Source organism: Rana temporaria, chromosome 7 (genome assembly GCF_905171775.1).
Source record: "Rana temporaria chromosome 7, aRanTem1.1, whole genome shotgun sequence".
In the NCBI taxonomy this organism is placed as follows: Eukaryota; Metazoa; Chordata; class Amphibia; order Anura; family Ranidae; genus Rana; species Rana temporaria.
In genome coordinates, this window is record NC_053495.1 from 69,660,633 (window position 1) to 69,679,856 (window position 19,224).

Consider the following 19,224-nt stretch of genomic DNA (forward strand, 5'->3'; position numbering starts at 1 on the left):
CCTACAGTGACAATGAAGACGCGGGCCGGGGAGGGGGGCAGAGGAGCGGAGCCCCGGCCGGCGCGTCGCTGGAACGCTGGAGCAGGTAAGTGTCAGTTTATTAAAAGCCAGCAGCTACACTTTTTGTAGCTGCTGACTTTTAATAAACTTAAAAAATGGGTGGAAAACCCCTTTAAGTGGTTAAGGAAAATCAGTAATGTGCATGAGAAAATCCTGTAATTTATAGCTTCAAAGGTTTCTGATATACTAGGAGCCTGTAAAATTTGTGAACTGCTTACCAAATAAAAGCGTTGTAATACCAGACTTCCTTCTCTGACTCTGTCTTCTCATAATCTGCCCAGACAAAAAAAGAATTACAAAAATGTAAAAAATACTTCTATTATAGCAGAAACAGAAACTTTTCAGCAAACCACTTTTGATGCTCAAGATTTGACACTGTGATTCTCTGCCAAGTTTAAATTGCTCATAGCTTCTCATGAGCACTTATCCTGGGCAACAGGCTAAGAGATACTGCTTTAAATGTGACTGAACAAAAACAAAAAAAACAATACTTTTACCCTAGAGTCACACCTCTGCTTTTTTTGTGCGTTTTCGTTCACGCACTACAGTCCATTTAACATGGTTTCTTATGGCACATGTTCATATCTATGCGTTTTTCAGCCATTGCATTTTTTGGAGAGGGTTGGAGACTTTTTTCCCTGCAACAGATTGTGTTTGGTGTGTAATAGACTTCAATGGAGTCGCACCAGAAAAGCGAAAAGAAAAGTGTTGCATTTTTGATGCACTTTTTTTTTATGCGTTTTGTTTCCCTCTTTTTCCACATTTTGTTTGGTTACAGCCTTGTTCCAAAATGGATTCAGATCATTATTTTCCTCAAAAATTCTATAAACAATACCCCACAATGACAATGTGAAAAAAGTTTGTTTGAAATCTTTGCAAAAAAGAAAAAAAAAGAAAATATCACATGTACATAAGTATTCACAGCCTTCGCTACTTTGTTGAAGCACCTTTGGCACCAATTACAGCCTCAAGTCTTTTTGAGTATGATGCTACAAGCTCGGCACACCTATTTTTGTGAAGTTTCTCCCATTCTTTTTTGCAGGACCTCTCAAGCTCCATCAGGTTGGATGGGCAGTGTCCGTGCACAGCCATTTCCAGATCTCTCCAGAGATGTTCAATCAGGTTCAAGTCTGGGCCACTCAAGGACTTTCAGAGTTGTTCCGTAGCCACGCCTTTGTTATGTTGGCTGTGTGCTTGGGGTCGTTGTCCTGTTGAAAGATGAACCATTGCCCCAATCTGAGGTCCAGAGCGCTCTGGAGAAGGTTTTCATCAAGGATGTCTCTGCACATTGCTGCATTCATCTTTTCCTCAATTTTGACTGGTCTTCCAGTTCCTGCCGCTGAAAAACATCCCCACAGCATGATGCTGTCACTTCCATGCTTTACTATGGGGATGGTATTGGCCAGGTGATAAGCGTGCCTGGTTTCCTTCAGACACGTTGCTTGCCATTCAGGCCAAAGATTTCAATCTTTGTTTCATCAGAGAACTTTGTTTCTTATGGTCTGAGAGTCCTTTAGGTGCCCTTTGGCAAACTCCAGGCGGGCTGTCATGTGCTTTTTACTGGAGGAGTGGCTTCTGTCTGGCCACTCTACCATACATGCTTGATTGGTAGAGATGGTTGTTTTTCTGTAAGGTTTACCTCTCTCCACAGAGAAATGCTGGAGAAACTGTCAGAGATATTATTGGGTTTTTGGTCACCTCCCTAAGGCCCTTTTCCCCCTCAATCGCTCAGTTTGGCTGGGTGGCCTTTTTTAGGGGGAGTGCTGGTGGTTCCAAACTTCTTCCATATACAGAGAATGAAGGCCACTGTGCTCATTGGGACCTTCAATGCTGCAGAATTTCTGTACCTTTCCCTAGATCTGTGCCTTGTTACAATCTAGGGCCGAAACAACTAATCGATTATGAAATTAATCGATTACAATTTTCATAATCCATCAATCGGCCAGTTACATAATGGGGTCCAAATTTTTTTTTAGCCCTTTATAGTATAAAAAAGCAAATCGCTACTGTAAATATTACCTTTACCTGTCCCACAGTAAAAAAATGAACCCCCATACATTAGAGATTATTTGCTCTTTTTGTACTTATTTTTCATGAATTCAAGAGTACAGACTCATTTCAATATAAATGTATATGCTCAAATTCTGTCTGTGTACGGAGATTCTGAATATAAGGTTGATACACAAATACACACAAGACCATGTCTTATAACCATTACACAGAATACTTACTTTGGAAAGGTTGGTGACAGCAGCAGTGGAGTTGAGCAGTTGGCCCTGGTCTGCAATGAGATAAGCTAGATGTTTGCGTCGTTGGGCTTCAATCATGACTTCTGTAAGTGTCCCTGCAATCATCATGGCCTCTCGTAGCAACACATCTGGTTCTTCTATTTGGGACGGAATGTCTGATAGGGTATTAAAGATGGAGGCAGAGTTTTCAGATTGGATGAGTTCTTCTTCCTGCAAGCAGTGCGAGATCTAGTCATACGGTACTACAGTACACTGTGTAGCTGATTCCTGTACATGAAAAGAGGGGCGTGGGAGAGAAAGGCACAGACAGCAATACTTATTGTCAGAAGTTCTAAGCCTTCCCCCTAGAGTACTAAAAAGCGTTGTGTGTTCCAATCTAGAGATTTCCCACCACTTCCTTTTCTGGTAGGAAGAAAGGGTAAAAATCCTCAGCAGGCACAGAGATGGCAATAAAATCATGACAGCGACTAACACTTTTTCATGCTCTATCCCAAAAATAAAATGCTATGGCTGGAGTTAGCCTTCACATTTCACAGTAGCAAGTGATTAAAAACACCTGTGTGGATAAAGCCGATCATACACTTTGCAATTATGGCTGGTTCTTAACCAGTTACATACACATACATATACTGGGGCCCGGCTACGTGAAATCACGTACCTGTCCCTGCAGCAGTCGGATTGGATTTGGAACAGATCAGTTATCAGGCCTAGGCCAATGATTTATGGCCTGGACCTGCTGATTGGTTCTGACGAATGGCAGAACGTCCTGTGCCTGTGTAATGTAAACACAGGAAATGGAAATTATGCAATCTCCTCTCCTTTTCAGTGTGAGAGAGCGCATCAGTCAGCGAGTAAAGAATTACACTAACACAACAGTCAGTTAGGCACCTTTAACCCCCTGATTACCCCCCAGTTAACCTTTTCACTCCCCGTCAGTGTGTCACTAAGTACAGTGTACAGATTTATTTACCGATTATTGTATTAGTGTCACTTGTGACGCTAAATAGTGTTAGGGGCAGTTAGCGTCAGTCCCAGATAGGTTCAGGGTACCCGCCATATATTCCCTAATTAAGTTTCATCTCCCTGATCACCCCCAGTTAACCCTTTCACTCCCTGTCACAGATTCATTAGTACAGTGTTGAGATCTTTTTTTCTGATCACTGTATTAGTGTCACATCTGACGCTAATTAGCGTCAGTCTTGTATAGCGTCAGGGTCCTGCCACATATTGCCTAATAAAGTTTAACCCCCTGATTGCTTCCCAGTTAACCCTTTCACTACCTATCATGTCAGTAGTACAGTGTAGAGATCTTTTTTATGATCACTATTAGTGTCATGGGTGACACCAGCTAGCGTCAATCCCAGACAGCATCAGATTGCCCGCCACTTATTCATGCATACATTTTAACCCTTTGACTGCCAGTAACACTAACACACACACACACTAAACACCTTCATCACTAGCATAATATGAATGGATCAATATCTTTGATCTAATCAGAACTATAATAGCATCCCCAATAGTATAGTGTTGCCAAAATTGCAGCATTAGCAGGATCAGTCTAACACCTGCGTTTAGCCCCTCCACCCTTCCCAAACAAGTGCAGTATCAGTAGAGCACGATCACTTCCAATACACAGCACACAAAACAGCAGTGTTAGCAGAGCCAGGCCTGATCTCTGCTAGCACTAGCAGTTAATTTGTTTGTAGCAGTTCAAACAGTTCTTTGCAACTAGGTGCTTTTTTAATTGTGAGTCACACTAGGTACCTATACATTTATTGGCCAAATTGTCAAAAAGAAAGGTACACTAGTAAAGAGGCCTACAGGACACTGAGCATGACAAATAAGAGCAATGGGGAGTCCTCACTGTCAGATTCAGGCTCAGTATTCAAATCTGTAGAGACCAGTGGCACCCCAACAGATGGCTCTGACAGAGTAGAGGTCACTGCTAAGGTCAGGCACATCCGACCCCGGCGCTGAGATGCTACAATCGCATGATTTTCGTATGAAACAGAGTGCCGGTACTAGTTCCGCTCTACCTTCTGGTGAACTGGCGAGCACCAGTGGCCTAGTACATCCTGGTCGCAGAAAAAACAGAACTGCAGTAACACTTGGAGACGTGGCGAGTCCTATAAGTGCAGTTCAAGCGGGAGTGGTAGCTAGCACAAATAGTGTCTCGCAGCCACCAAGAATTCAAACAGGCCCATAGTGCCCTTTCCGATGGGCTTGCATATCCTGATTGGCAGTCCACCACTTCTGCAGTGCCTGTACTTCCCCCATTCACTGGCCAACTCAGGATTCAGGTGCAAAATAGCAGATTTTACGCCCCTTGCTTTTTTTAGCCGTTTTTCACAGAAGATCTGTATGGCTTTATTTTGGACCAAAAGCAATTTATATGCTAATCAATTTATCTCCACAAACCCAAATTTGACAATTGCGAGATAATTTGCATGGAAACCTATCACACAGTTTCCGAATACAAGACCTTTCTGGCCTATCCCTCAACATGGGCAATACTAAAACAAATGAGTTGTGGCAGCGTTTGACAAATTTTCTTGGAATCTAGGAGCCAGCTAAAAAAGTTAGGAGCCAGAAAACGTGCCCCGTCCCGATGAGCTTGCACGCAGAAGCGAGCGTATACGTGAGTAGCGCCCGCATATGTAAACGGTATTCAAACCACACGAGAGGTATCGCCGCGATCGTTTGAGCGAGAGCAATAATTCTAGCTCTAGACCTCCTCTGTAACTCAAAACATGCAACCTGTAGATTTTTTTTAAACGTCGCCTATGGAGATTTTAAAGAGTAAAGGTTTGTTGCCATTCCACTATCGGACGCAATTTTGAAGCGTGACATGTTAGGTATCAATTTACTCTGCGTAACATTATCTTTCACAATAAAAAAAAAATTGGGATAACTTTACTGTTGTCTTATTTTTTTATTAAAAAAAAGTGTATTTTTCCCCAAAAAAGTTTGCTTGTAAGACCGCTGCGCAAATACGGCGTGACAGAAAATATTGCAATGATCACCATTTCATTCTCTAGGGTGTTAGAATAAAAAATATATATATATATATATAATGTTTGGGGGTTCTACTTAGAGGGAAGGAGATGGCAGTGAAAATAGTGAAAGATTACACATTAGAAAGTTGTTTAAATTGTAATGCCAACGGCCACCACCAGATGGCGCCAGCTCACAGAAGGTCACAGCTCACAGAAGGAAGAGCTTGGGACTTCACAAGGCCGCAAAGCCGCGGCCTCAATTACCGGCAGCGGCAGGGGCGCACGGAGACACAGGATCCTGTGCCTCTGTGCTCCCCCGCCGCGGGCCCGCGGTGGCCGGTAATTGAGGCCGCGGCTTTGCAGCCTTCATTGACTGAGCCGCAGCCTCAATTACCGCCCGCCACGGGCGCCAGGTCACAATTTCTTGTCTCAATTGCGACCTGACGCCCGGATTTTGTCATCGTCATTAAGGTATTGCAAAAAACGGGTCAAACATGTCACCACCATCAGTGACTACCAGCAACAGGTCATAAATATACATTACAAGTACAGAGTACAATCTGTGATCTAAATGGGTTCTCCACTCCAAAAATGCGGGACTGATCGCACCAACCCATATAAAGTTTGGCCAAGGAGAGAGAAAATGTGGCTCCCATCGCGACCCGCACCTCTGGAAATAGAAGACACCAAGCACAAAGTAGTTATGTGTCAGACATTCCAATACCTCAATGAAAAATGCCCGATATTCAATGGTAAAATCAGTGTATGTCTCCAAAGGAAACTGCTGTTATAGCAAAACCATGGGGAATTGAGCAATACAAACTCGTGACATCACAAGCGGACTACAAGTAATGATCACTCCAAGAAAAGTTTTGCATAATGTGTAGAAGGTGGTTAGGATCCTTCAAAAAAAAAAAAAAAAAAAAACAGGTAGCTGTTTGACCAAAGGCTGCAAATGTCCATCCAGCCATTGGCCCAACCTTTCATTAAGAGACCCTATGCCCACTATTATAGGTCTACCTTGTAAGGGGGTGAGCCCTTTATGGGTTTTGGGGAGGTGGGTAGTGTAGGGTATTCAGGTATTAGAGACTCAGCCTCCTTTAAATTTAATAGCCCCGTCTAAACCCCCTCTCCACTAATTCTGTCAAAATTGACTTTTTTTTTGGTGCGATCACTTTTTAACTGACCGTTAAGTAGATTCAGAAAGAGTTAGGCCGGCTTATCAGTAGATAAGCCGACCTAACTCAGAATCTACGCCGACTTATGTTTAAGTGTATTCTCAAACAGAGATTCGCTTAAACATATCTAAGATACGACGGCTTGCGCCGTCCTATCTTAGGTTGCAATATTGAGGCTGGCCGCTAGGTGGCGCTTCCATTGCGGTCGGCGTAGAATATGTAAATTAGTAAATACGCCGATTCACAAACGTACGCCCGGCCGCCGCAGTACATTTACGCCGTTTCCGTAAGGCATTATCAGGCCTAAAGTTATTCCATCTAATAGATGGAATAGTAATGTTAAAGTATGGCCGCCGTTCCTGCTTCGAAATTTTTACGTTGTTTGCGTAAGTCGTCCGTGAATAGGGATTTACGTTGTTTACGTCCACGTCGAAATCAATAGGCCCGTGCGGCGTACTTAGCCGCAATGCCCACTGGGAAATGTAGGCGCCCGGCGCATGCGCAGTTGACAAAAAACGTCGATCACGTCGGGTCAAGCCTCATTACCATTAAACACGCCCCCTCAGACAAATTTGAATTAGGCGTCCATACGCCCGCCCGCTTTAGGCTACGCCGCCGTAACTTAGCAGGCAAGTACTTTGAGAATCAAGTACTTGCATCGCTAACTTACGGCGGCGTAGCCTAAACACGCTAAGCTGCCGCAAGCTTACACCATTCTCTCTGAATCTACCTACATATGTCTCAGAAAGCTGCCTGTTTGTTTCATTCAAATAAGAATCAACACCCATGACAACTATTAACCCTATTTTGTCTGAATTACTGATAACAATGGACTGACCCTCTTCTAAATTCGCCAGGGCTTATCCTCTTCCAAATGATAAGAAACATGTGAGTTTCTCTGATGCAGAGACAGAAAGGCTGGATGAGGGTTCGGCTTTATCCGAATGAGATACATCGCCTGCCAGACCACCCAATCCCAAAAAATCAGGAGACACCAGTACCCCAGCTGCCCCTTCAAAACACAGGCATGTTACCAACAAGAGAAGTCGCAACAGGGGAAGAGGAGGACACACCGGGAAGGAAGAGAAAAATTTGATGGTATCCAACATAGTTCCCAGAAAAGCACCAACTCTAGGACACTACCTGTCACCCAATTTTTATAATAAGGCTGGCACCCATTCATTTACTTGGCTCCATTTCAAAGAAAATTTCAAATGTGGGTTGTCAGGATGTCCCTGCTGTGGCCATGTTCTGGGGGCAAACATGTTTAGGGCCTCATCCTACCAGAGGGAAGATGATATCAGGTCCTTTCAAAACTGTAACACAAGTTATGTTATATATTTAGTTACTTGTGACATTTGCTATATGCAATATGTTGTAGGACTACGAGACATGTATACAGTGTAATCAAAAACAAGAGAACCAACATTGCCAAACACTTTAGAGAGTGCCATGATGGTAACATCAAGGCTATGAAAGTGCAGGTTATAGAAAAAGTGTGTGCACCAAAAAGGGGGGGGGGTGAGGTCTTCCGGATGTTATGTCGAAGGGAGGTGTTCTGGATTCACCGGCTCCAGACTCGCATCCCTTCAGGTCTCAACTTTGAGTGGGGGGGTTAGTCACACTATCATTACATTCTTGCCTTATTTAACAGATTTATTATATGATATTGGGATGCGTTTTTCTTTTCCTTTCTCTTTATTTTTGTTCTTATATATGAATTGTTAGGTGATTTGCATATAAAAATGTTATATTTAATTTTTTAATGTTTTTAATATAGGATACCATTTCTCTAGTAATTTATTTATACTTTTCATTCATATATTTGGGTAAGTTTTTATTATTGTAAACATTATGCCATTTGTCATTTAAGTTTTTCTCCTTTACTCACTAACATATTTATACTTATATTGTATGACTATAACAACAATCTTTGGCAGTTATTTTTTTTATATATTTTTTGTTTTGCATGAAGTTTACATGCTATGCCATGTTGTCATGGTAACACATATGTATGGTTATGCAGGTTTATTAGGATTGCCTGTTCAGACATTCGGCACAGCCGATTGCATTATCCCACACCTGTATGGGGGGAATGGAGCCTTTATATACTCAGTGCTTCAGTTGTGCCGCAGGTTTGAAGAAGCATTGAGGTCAGTGTAAAAAGCACGCGTAGCCTCCTGGGTTCGAACGCTCTGTTTTTGTTGGCTGTCATTTGCTATTTTCGGGACAAAACGTTCCCGTCTCTGATAAGCTCTGTTTTTTATGACAGGAGAAAGCGTTTTTTTCAGTAAAAAAAGGAAAGGACATAAAACGGATGTTAACGCACGATCCGCTTACATCAGAATTTAAACCCTTTTAATTTTTCTTCATTAAAACACAAAAAAACTTTCGGGTCCAGTATGAATTCTGAGGGGACCCCCCAAAAAAATCCATACCAGACCATTATCCGAGCATGCAGCCCGGAAGGTCAGGGTTGGTGGGTGCTTTGGGGCATCGGGGGAAGACAAGGGCGAGAGAGAAGGCATTGGGGGAAGACGAGGACAAGAGAGAAGGCATCGGGGGAAGAGGACAGCGGGAGAGAAGGCATCGGGGAAGACTAGGGTCGGGAGGAGAAGATACAGGTAACGAGGACAGCACCGGGAGAAGACAGCTATTAATAAAAGGAATTGTCAAAAATCTGCTTTTCTTTTTTTTACATCTCACTGCTTTTTTGGTGAATGGGTAGGGGTACGATGTACCCCATACCCATTCATATGGAGGGGAACGGGACCTGGGGGAATCCTTGTTACATTGTTAAAGGGGGCCCCCAGATTCCGATAAGTCCCCCGCCAGTACACCCCACTAACCAGGGTTGTCGAGTAGAGGCCATTGTCCCCATCAAAACGCCCTCAACATCAAAGCACTCACCCCCCCCCACCATGTTGAGGGCATGGTCCTGGTATGGTTGGGGGGAGGGCGCTCGCTCGTCCCCTTCCTTTCTTGGCCTGTAGGGCTGCATGCTCAGATAAGAGTCTGGTGTGGAGTCCCCCCCATGCAATTTTTTTCATTTTGGCATGGGGGGTTCCCTCTAAATCCATACTGGACCTAAAGGGCCTGGTTTGGACCTGGGGGGGGGGGGGGGGGGGGCACAACCCCACGGCGTTTTTTTTTTTTTTGCCGGCAATTTCCATTTTATTTTTACATTCAGCTGTCAGTGGCGTCAGGTGATAACTTATCGGCTGTTAAGCTTCACGGCTCCCTTTTTAGCAACCAGAGATACTGTATTTATTGGCGTATAACACTCACTTTTTTACCCTGAAAATAGAGGATAAACTGTGCCTGAGTGTTATACGCAGGGGGCTGTGGAATTTTTTTTCCTGAAACTTCCCTCTTAAAGAAGGGTGCGTGTTATACACCGATAAATACGGTATATAGTGTTTGAAATTCCGTCACTTTTTTTTGTAAAAAACGGATGTCAAGGCATATGAAAACGAATGTAAAAAATTTACATCCGTATCAGTTTTTGATCCGTTTTTTTACACAAGTGACTTAACAAAAAAAAAACGGAACATCCTTACTCATCTATCAGTATGCTGGTACCTTTTGCACTTGGGCAATTTGTATGTCCTGTACGGTTTGTTGAAAAAACAACAATTGTCCATTCTCAATATATAAAAAAAATTCGCCCTGCTGTCCATTTGTTCTACACCATTCAGCCATAAAATTATGACCAACCACCTAATGTTGGGTAGGAGCCTCTTTTGCCACCAAAACAGCCCTGACCCATTGAGACATGGACTTCACTAGACCTCTGAAGGTTTTTTGTGGTATCTGTAAGTCAAGGATATGCAATTAGCGAACCTCCAGCTGTTGCAGAACTACAAGTCCCATGAGGCATAGCAAGACTCTGACAGCCACAAGCATGACACCTAGAGGCATGATGGGAGTTGTAGTTTTGCAACAGCTGGAGGTCCGCTAATTGCAGATCCCTGCTGTAAGTCTTCTTCTCCATAGGACAGAAGCCATCCCTTCCTCAGGTAACTGACACAACCAGACGGATTCATCAGACTACGCCACCACCTTCTTCCATTACTCACTTGTCCCGTTCTAATGCTCACAATCCCAAATGTAGGTGATTTTGACTGTGGACATGGGCCAGCATAGGTGCCCTGACCGGTACATGGTTGGAAACCCCAGACACAACAAACTATGATGCACCACTTTTCTGACACCTTTCTATTGGAACCAACATTAACTTTTTCAGCAATCTGAGCTACAATACAGTCCCTTGAAAAAGTATTCATAACCCCTTGAAATGTTACACATTTTGTCATGTTACAACCAGAAACGTAAATGTATTTTATTGGGATTTTATGTAATTAACCCAAAGTGACACATAATTGTGAATTGGAAGGAAAATTATAAATTGTTTTTCAAATAAAAAATCTGAAAAAGTGTGGCGTGCATTTATATTTAGCCCCCCCCCCCCCAGTCAATACTTTGTAGAACAGCCTTTCGATGCAAGTCTTTTTGGGTATGTCTCTACCAGCTTTGCACATCTAGAGAGTGAACAAGAGATGGAGAGCATCTACAAACAACAATATTCAAATCTTGCCACAGGGGAAAGGAATAGTGCCCCATTGATGGTATCCTAGAGAAGAATAGAGCCCTCATTATTTGTGACAGTGGGAGAAATGGTGCTTCATTTTTGGTGCCAGATGGCAAAGTAGTGTCTTGCATCAGTGGGAGGATTAGTGCCCCAATGGCCGGGTAAAGGCAAGCAAAGGGCCACATCCGGCCCTCGGGCCGCAGTTTGGAGACCACTGATCTAAACCATTCCATTGTAGTTCTGGCTGTATGTTTAGGGTCAATGTCCTGCTGGAAGGTGAACCTCCGCCCCAGTCACAAGTCATTTGCAGACTCGAACAGGTTTTCTTATAAGATTGCCCTGTATTTGGCTCAATCCATCTTCCTATTATAGCCTAACCCTGCTTTAAACTTCTCCACAATTTTAAACCTGACCTGTATGGTGTGTTTTTTGGCCTTTATGATGCAGTTTGTTCACTAAGGTTCTCTAACAAACCTCTGAGGGCTTTAAAGAACAGTTGTATTTATACTGAGATTAGATTACACACAAGTGGGCTCTTTTTACTAACTAGGTGGCTTTTGAAGACAATTGGTTCCACTAGGTTTTAGTTAGGGGTATCAAAGTAAAGGGGGCTAAAAACAAATGCACGCCACACTTTTCAGATATTTGTAAAAAAAAAAAAAATGAAAAACATTAGTGCTGCATGATTCTGGCTAATTTTTTTTTATTCATTAAAGCATATTTTTCCCCAAAAAATTGCGTTTGAAAGACCGCTGAGCAAATACATTGCAACAACCGCCATTTTCTTCTCTAGGGTCTCTGCTAATTTAGATTATATATATATATATATATATATATATATATATATATATATATATATATATATATATATATATATATATATATATATATATATATATATATATATATATATATATATATATATGTGTATATATATATAAAATGTTTGGGGTTCTGAGTAATTTTCTAGCAAAAAATACTGATTTTAACTTGTAAGCAACAAGTGTCAGAAAAAGATTTTGGGCCAGATTCAGAGAGACTTACGACGGTAGTAGATACGCCGTAGTAAGTCTGAATGTGTGCCGTCATATCTTTGCGCTCATTCTTAAAATGAGATACGCCTCACTGTTGCCAAGATACGACCGACATAAGTCTCCTACGCCGTCGTATCTTGGGTGCATATTTACTAGGGGTGCAACGGATCGTCATTGATTCGTGATCCACGCGGTTCATCCGCTTCGGATCGGCACACACGTGATCCGCGGCACTCTCAGGGTCCCCGGCCTAATGCAATACTCTCCAACTAGTGTGGGTGGAGAGAGAACACTACTGAGCTTATACAATGTCTCCTCAATAGGGAGCGTAGCCCCATTGATAACGTCACCTGTGACGAAACGCGTCTGGGAGGCTACGTCAGTGACGTCACCACGCTCGGGAGGAAGGGCTCCTGTTTGCCGGCCGGCTTGTTCAATTTTTAACACATGACTGTTTTAAACAACATTGATGCAAGTAGACTACTGTTTTAATAAATTTCGGTACTGTACTGTATTACGCTATATGCGTCTTTTTTTATACATTTCCTCCTATGGAGCGACTGTGATCTTTTGATTGTGACACTGCGGACTCCTGATCTGTGATCCCTGGAGAAAATAAAGGCAGAGGCTGGGCTATAGCCATCCGCTTTAAGTTCTTACCGTCTGGTAAGAGGCTTTGTTTTTCAGGTGGAGGATTTCACAAACTGCATGCATGTCACTGGGTGTTGGAGGAATTTACATCCATCAGTACATCGTTTTGCCACACTATATGGAACAAGTGTCTTTGTATCATTGAGCGCCACCCTGCCTCTGCTTTAAAACCACAGACTTGATCCATCGATAATAATTTATTAGTAGTGGACTATATTAATCTAATCTTGGCGCGGCTTTTTGTCTTTTATGTTTATTTGTGTACTTCACACGTTAGCTGCTGCCTTGGTGATCTTTTGTGTTGTAGCGCAGTTTTTTGTTTTTCTTGTAGCCTGCATCATTTCTGTGTGGGCGGAGACAGAACGCTAAGAGGCGGGAGGGAAAAACCTTACGGGCGTGTGCAACGCTGGATAACATCGCTGAGGGGGGCAGGCCGATTGTGCCGATGGGTGGGGTTTGCGATGTGAGTGGCGGGAAGGCAGTAAATACGGATCCGAGTGGCAGTGGCCGGGATGGGGGTAGCAGGCTCCAGCTGGCTGGCGGCGGGTTCGCTGGTGCTGTACCTGGCAGAGCGGGAGGTGGGTGATTATAGAGCACATGGTGTACGGGAGGTGTACACAGCACTGTATTATTGGAGGTGTCACATAACGGGCTCCTGGGTCTCCATGTCTTGCACCACCTACCTGACTAATACTGGGGATTGGTCATATGATACAAGAGGGGATTCATGAACATTGGAGCAGCCAATCGGCTTCCACCTTCAGCTTCTCCACTTTTGAGAATGAATACTGGAGTCTGGTTGGTTGCTGCTCCAGATGCTATGTGTTCTAGTTGTGGTGAATAAAACCCTAATTTGGAGATGGAGAGGTGTGGCTGAGCTCCTGGGATCTCTCTCCCCCTCTACCCCTCACTCTCTCTCTCCAGGTGTGTGTGGAGGGTTCCTCCAGCTGTGATTGGACGGGGCTCAGTCACATGACTACTTCACCTCTACACTGAATGTTATTGTGATGTAGATGAAGGAACACCCTGACGCTTGTCTTCTCTTTCCGTCCTGGGGACACCCTGACACTTGAAGTGCTGCAACGGATCGTCATTGATCCATGATCCGCACGGTTGTACCGCTTCAGATCGGCACACATGTGATCAGCACCGCGGGATCGCAGAGCGGTAAAACACGCTGTATAAGCTGACATTGAAACTGTCTCCGCTCTACTCGCACTCACACAGCCCCGCCTCCTCCTAACCCCATGTTTGTGATAGACAGAATGCAGGTCCAATGCTGGGATGTGTTCTGTCTATCACAGCGCGGGGTTAGGAGGAGGCGGGGCTGTGTGAGTGCGAGCAGAGCGGAGACAGTTTCAATGTCAGCTGTTACAGCGTGTTTTACCGTTATGCAATCCCGTGGCTCTAATTTTCCTCCATGTCCTGGCCGCCCTCTCACTTCCTCTGCCCTGGTAAGGCTGCGATTTTGGGGCACGGTAAGGCTGCAATTTGGGACACGGTGAGGCTGTAATAGTGGGCATTTGTTTTGTGTGTGTTTTTTTTTTTTTTTGCTGATCCGAAAAATGATCCGATCCGTGACTCTGATCCGAGGAACGATCCAAACCGTACATTTTTTGATCCGTTGCACCCCTAATATTTACGTTGATTTACGCATCGAATATGTAAAAGACCAAGATACGCCGATTCACGAACGTACGTACGTACGTACGCCCGTCGCAGTAAGCTACGCCGTTTACACAAGACATACGCCGGCGTAAAGATAAAACATCTCTCTATGTGGCGCAGCCCATGCAATGTATGGACGTCGGAACTGCCGTCAGATTTTACGTCGTTTACTCAAGTCGTACGTGAATGGGGCTGGGCGTAAGTTAGGTTCACGTCGTACGCATTGAGCCGTCGTATCGTAGGAAGTATTTGCGACGTGATTCTGCGCATGGGCCGTACCAACGGCCCTTCATTTACATGGGGTCACGGTTACTTTAGATGTAGCACGCCCACTAACTGCCCAATTTGAATTAGGCGGGCTTACGCCGGCCCATTTTCGCTACGCCAACGTAACTTAGGGAGCAAGTGCTTTGTGAATACTGGCCTTGCCTCACTATCTTACGTCGGTGTAGTGCAAATGGGATGCGCTACGCCGGCCAAAAGATACGCCGCTATACGTGAATCTGGCCCTTTGTCTTTAAATGGGTAAACTGACCTCATTTACAGACCGAAGTTCAGCCTTTTGATCTAAAAAGACTAAAATGTTACAATGTGATCTCCGCCTAGGCGATGTTGTGATAAACTTGACAGGCTACCTGTGTTTTTATTTTTTGACAGCTGTCAGCAGGGAACAGAGAACTCTCTGCACTGAATCAAGGAAATGTGGTTTTAAGATCGCGAGGGGGGTAGAATCACGATTATTTTAATGATTAATCGTGCAGCTCTATTAATAATTTTTCTTCTACTTCACAATTATGTGCCACTTTGTGTTTGTCTATCACATAAAAACCCAATAAAATACTGTGACAGACCAGGTACTCAAGAAGAGTATGTCCATCGTATAAGCTTCCCTTGTCCGGCGCCAGCACGATCCAAGATCCCTTAGCCCACCCAGTCACAATGTAGGGTGGTTTGGAAACAACTTTTTATTGAAACACATGCACAAAGATATACACTCCAGAACAGGGGTAGGCACCCTGGGGCCCTCCAGCTGTTGCAGAACTACAAGTCCCATCATGCCCCTAGGAGCAATTATAACTGGCAGCCTTGCAAGGTGTCATGGTAAAGTTAGTTCAACAGCTGGAGGGCACCAGGTTGACTACCCATGAACCCTCTAGAACAATTCCCCTTCTTTGCATAACGACACAGGGCGGGGTAAACTGTACATCCAGTAACATGAGGTACAGTAATTAACAAAAGTGAGTACTCCCCTCACATTTTTGTAAATATTTTATTATATCTTTTCATATGACATCACTGAAGAAATTACACTTTGCTACAATGTATGCTGTGGGTGTTGTGTCCGTCAATGAACTTAAAAATCTTGACCTTAGGGACATCCCCAAGCAGTGTCAAAAAATGAGGGGTGGGAACAAGAAGCAAAAAACTCCACCCAAACAACCAGAGCTCCTCAACGGAGGAGTTGCAACCTTAAATCGCCGCCTGCAAAACCTTGAGGACGAAGGAAGCATCCGCAGATGCACCCACATGAACCTTGTAAAATGTTGTGAAAGTGTGAACGGACGACCAGGTCCCTGCCTTACACACCTGAGAAATGGACGCTTGATGTCGGAAAGCCCAGGAGGCACCAATTGCCCTGGTCGAATGTGCCGTGACAGGAAGGGGAGGCGGAGGCGCCCGCCCCTTAAAGGCATAAACCTGGATCACAATCTGTCTAGTCCACCGAGAAATGGTGGCTGACGAGACCGCTAGGCCCTTCTTTGGACCAGTTACCGACACAAACGGTGAATCCAACCTCTGAAACTGAGCCGTAGGTGACAGATACACCCTCAGAGCCCGAACCATGTCCAAGGAATGCAAAGCTACTTCTTTCGGATGCGACTGCCGAGGACACAGGGATGGAAGCACAATGTCCTCATTTAGATGAAAGGCCGAAACCACCTTAGGAAGAAACGAAGGCTGTGGGCGTAGCACCGCCTTATCCTTGTGCAGGATCAGGTAGGGAGACTTGCAAGAAAAGGCTGCCAACTCGGAAACCCTCCTGGCAGATGTAATTGCCACCAGAAAGGCTACTTTCTGAGAGAGTGACAATAGGGGTATCTCCCTAATGTTTTCAAACGTGATTTTTAAAGTACTGAGAGCACCAGATTCAAACCCCACGGAGGCAGCGGCGGTCGCACCGGAGGGGCCACATGTCGAACCCCCTGCACAAACGTACTCACCAATGAATAAGCCACCAAGGGACGCTGAAAAAAGACAGCCAAGTCTGATATCTGCCCCTTAATGGTGCTTAAGGCAAGTTTCTGATCCACTCCCCGCTGCAAAAACAGCAGAACCCTGGAAATCTAATACGTACACAGACGCCACCCCATCTCCTCACACAGAGATATAGGCCTTCCATGTGTGAGGATAGATCTTCCGAGAAGATGACTTCTGCGCCTTCATCATAGTGGAGATTACCGAATCCGACAGACCTCGGTCCCTTAGCACCTGACTTTCAACAGCCACGCTGTTAAAGCCAGCGACTGTAAAGCAGGATGAAGTATAGGGCCTTGCGACAGAAGGTCTTCTCGCATCGGGAGTCACCAAGGAACATCCGCCACCATTTGTACTATGTCGGCGTCAGGGTTGTATTTTGGCCCAGGCCTAGGGCGGCACTTTGCGGGGGGGGGGCGGCGCCCCCCTGCACAAAAAATAGGATTTTTATAACAGCTTACCTGAAAAAAATCCTTTTCTTGGAGTACATCACGGGACACAGAGTCTTAGTCATTACTATGTGGGTTATATGTTCCACCTTCAGGTGCTGGACACTGGTGTAATCAATTAGAACAGGAAGTTCCCTCCCTATATAACCCCTCCCATACTGGGAGTACCTCAGTTTTTGTAGCAAAGCAATAAGTGTCCCAATATCCCTAGACAAGAGGGGCAGGAACTCTGTGTCCTGTGATGTACTCCAAGAAAAGGATTTTACAGGTAAGCTGTTATAAAAATCCTATTTTCTTTATCGTACATCATGGGACACAGAGTCTTAGTCATTACTATGTGGGATGTCCAAAAGCAATGCTTACTGAGGGGAGGGAGACACCAACAACGCAGACTGCCATCAGACATGAGGACCTCTAATGCTGCCTGCAGCATATTGTGCCAAAAAAAAAGCCTGCATCCTCCTGCCGTCTTACGCTCATCTGATAGGGATTAGTGAACGCAAACACAAACGACCAAGTTGCGGCCTAGCAAATCTGAGTCATAAAGGCTTGGTAATGCACCCCGCATGAAGTACTTACTATCCTGGTAGGCTGCATCCCAAAAGAAACAGGGGGAAGCCCGCTTTTTAACCATAAGCCTGAATAATAACCTGATGAATCTATATTTAATAGTTGAATTAGACGCTGCCTGCCCTTTGCTGGGGCCTCCTGGTAGCGCAACAACATCAGTCTTCCGTATCCGAGCAGCCGCTTCAGATAGGTCTTGACCTCTCTTACTCTGAGAGAGCGTGTAGCCATTTTAATAGCTGATCTAAACACTGCCTGCCCACATCTAGGGTCTTCTGGCAGAAAAACAAAACGTTAGGTTTCTATAGATAGATTTTTAACTGCTCTCATCTCTATTGAGAGAAAAGCAATAACCTTTCCTTCCGCGGACCAAAATCTTGAAAAAGGGAAGGCAAGAATATCCTGGATTCAAATGAACACTAGATCCTTCTAGTAAATAAGGTTTGGGTGAGGATTTAACATCACCCTTCTTGTGAAAATAATTAAGTATGGCTCTATACAAAGAAAGTTGCCAATACTTTCTTGCGGATGCAACCGCAACCAAGAACACCAATTCCCTCTTTAGAAGGATGAAGGGAATTATGGTGCATCAGCCCAAGGCGCCGACCCTGTAAGCTGACAAAACTAGATCCAATCTTCCGAGCCCAAGGGTGACCTAACTGGCTGACTTATACACGTCACCCCTTGTATAATGGCCCGGGTCAAGAGTGTGAGTGAGTGAGAAACTTGTAAAGCGCAACACATGCGAACTGAATCGCCTCTGGGCGCTGTATCCATTTCATGGGTAAGGAACCCCTTGACCTCAGAAGAGATGGGTTTTAATCCTTCTCCTGAAGGCCAAGTGGTCCGACTCCAGTCGGATGGTAGTTGGTAGAGCATTCCACAGCCGAGGTCCCTGGACTGCAAATCTTCAATCTCCTTTGGATTTGTATCTGGCTTTGAGTATCTGGAGTAGGTTTTGATTGGTGGATCGCAGAATGCGATTGGGGTTATGCGCTTTTATTTTTTCGCATAGATATTGGGGGGCGTTGCCTTGAATACACTTATGTATTAGGCAGAGTGCCCTGAAAGTGATTCTGTCTTTTACTGGCAACCAATGAAGGGATCTCAGTGAAGGCGAGATTGATTCCCATGGTTTTTTTCCGGTCACTAGTCGAGCGGACGTATTTTGAACGACTTGCAGACGAGTGATTTGGTAATTGGGGAGTCCTAGATAGAGGGCATTTGCGTAGTAGAGTCTGGAATTGATGATTGTTCCCACCACGACTGCAATGTCCTCTTTCGGGATAAAGGGCGTGAGTCTGCATAGTAGGCGCAGCAGATGGTGGGATCCGCTGACTACTGACCCTATTTGTGCATCCATTGTCATGTAGGTATCGAAAATGACTCTGAGACTTTTGACTTTGGTGCTAGGGGTGATAGTTTTACCCAGAATGGCTGGGGGAGCCCATGTTGACGCGGGTGATTTTTCCGGTTGGCGTGAAACAAGAGAAGTTCTGTTTTTGAACCGTTAAGTTTAAGA

General features: G+C 44.5%; 1 protein-coding gene across 6 annotated transcripts in view; it reads right to left on the reverse strand.

Annotated features, from left to right (window-relative positions):
* The window catches only part of SGSM3 (small G protein signaling modulator 3), a 439,637-nt gene that overhangs the window by 183,873 nt on the left and 236,540 nt on the right, over positions 1–19,224 (reverse strand). For all 6 annotated transcript variants that reach the window (XM_040359570.1, XM_040359574.1, XM_040359572.1 and 3 more), the window contains 2 exons: positions 2,292–2,519; positions 279–333 (listed from right to left, as the gene is read on the reverse strand). In XM_040359570.1, the coding sequence (XP_040215504.1) occupies positions 279–333; positions 2,292–2,519 (283 nt within the window). The remainder of the gene's footprint in view (positions 1–278; positions 334–2,291; positions 2,520–19,224) is intronic.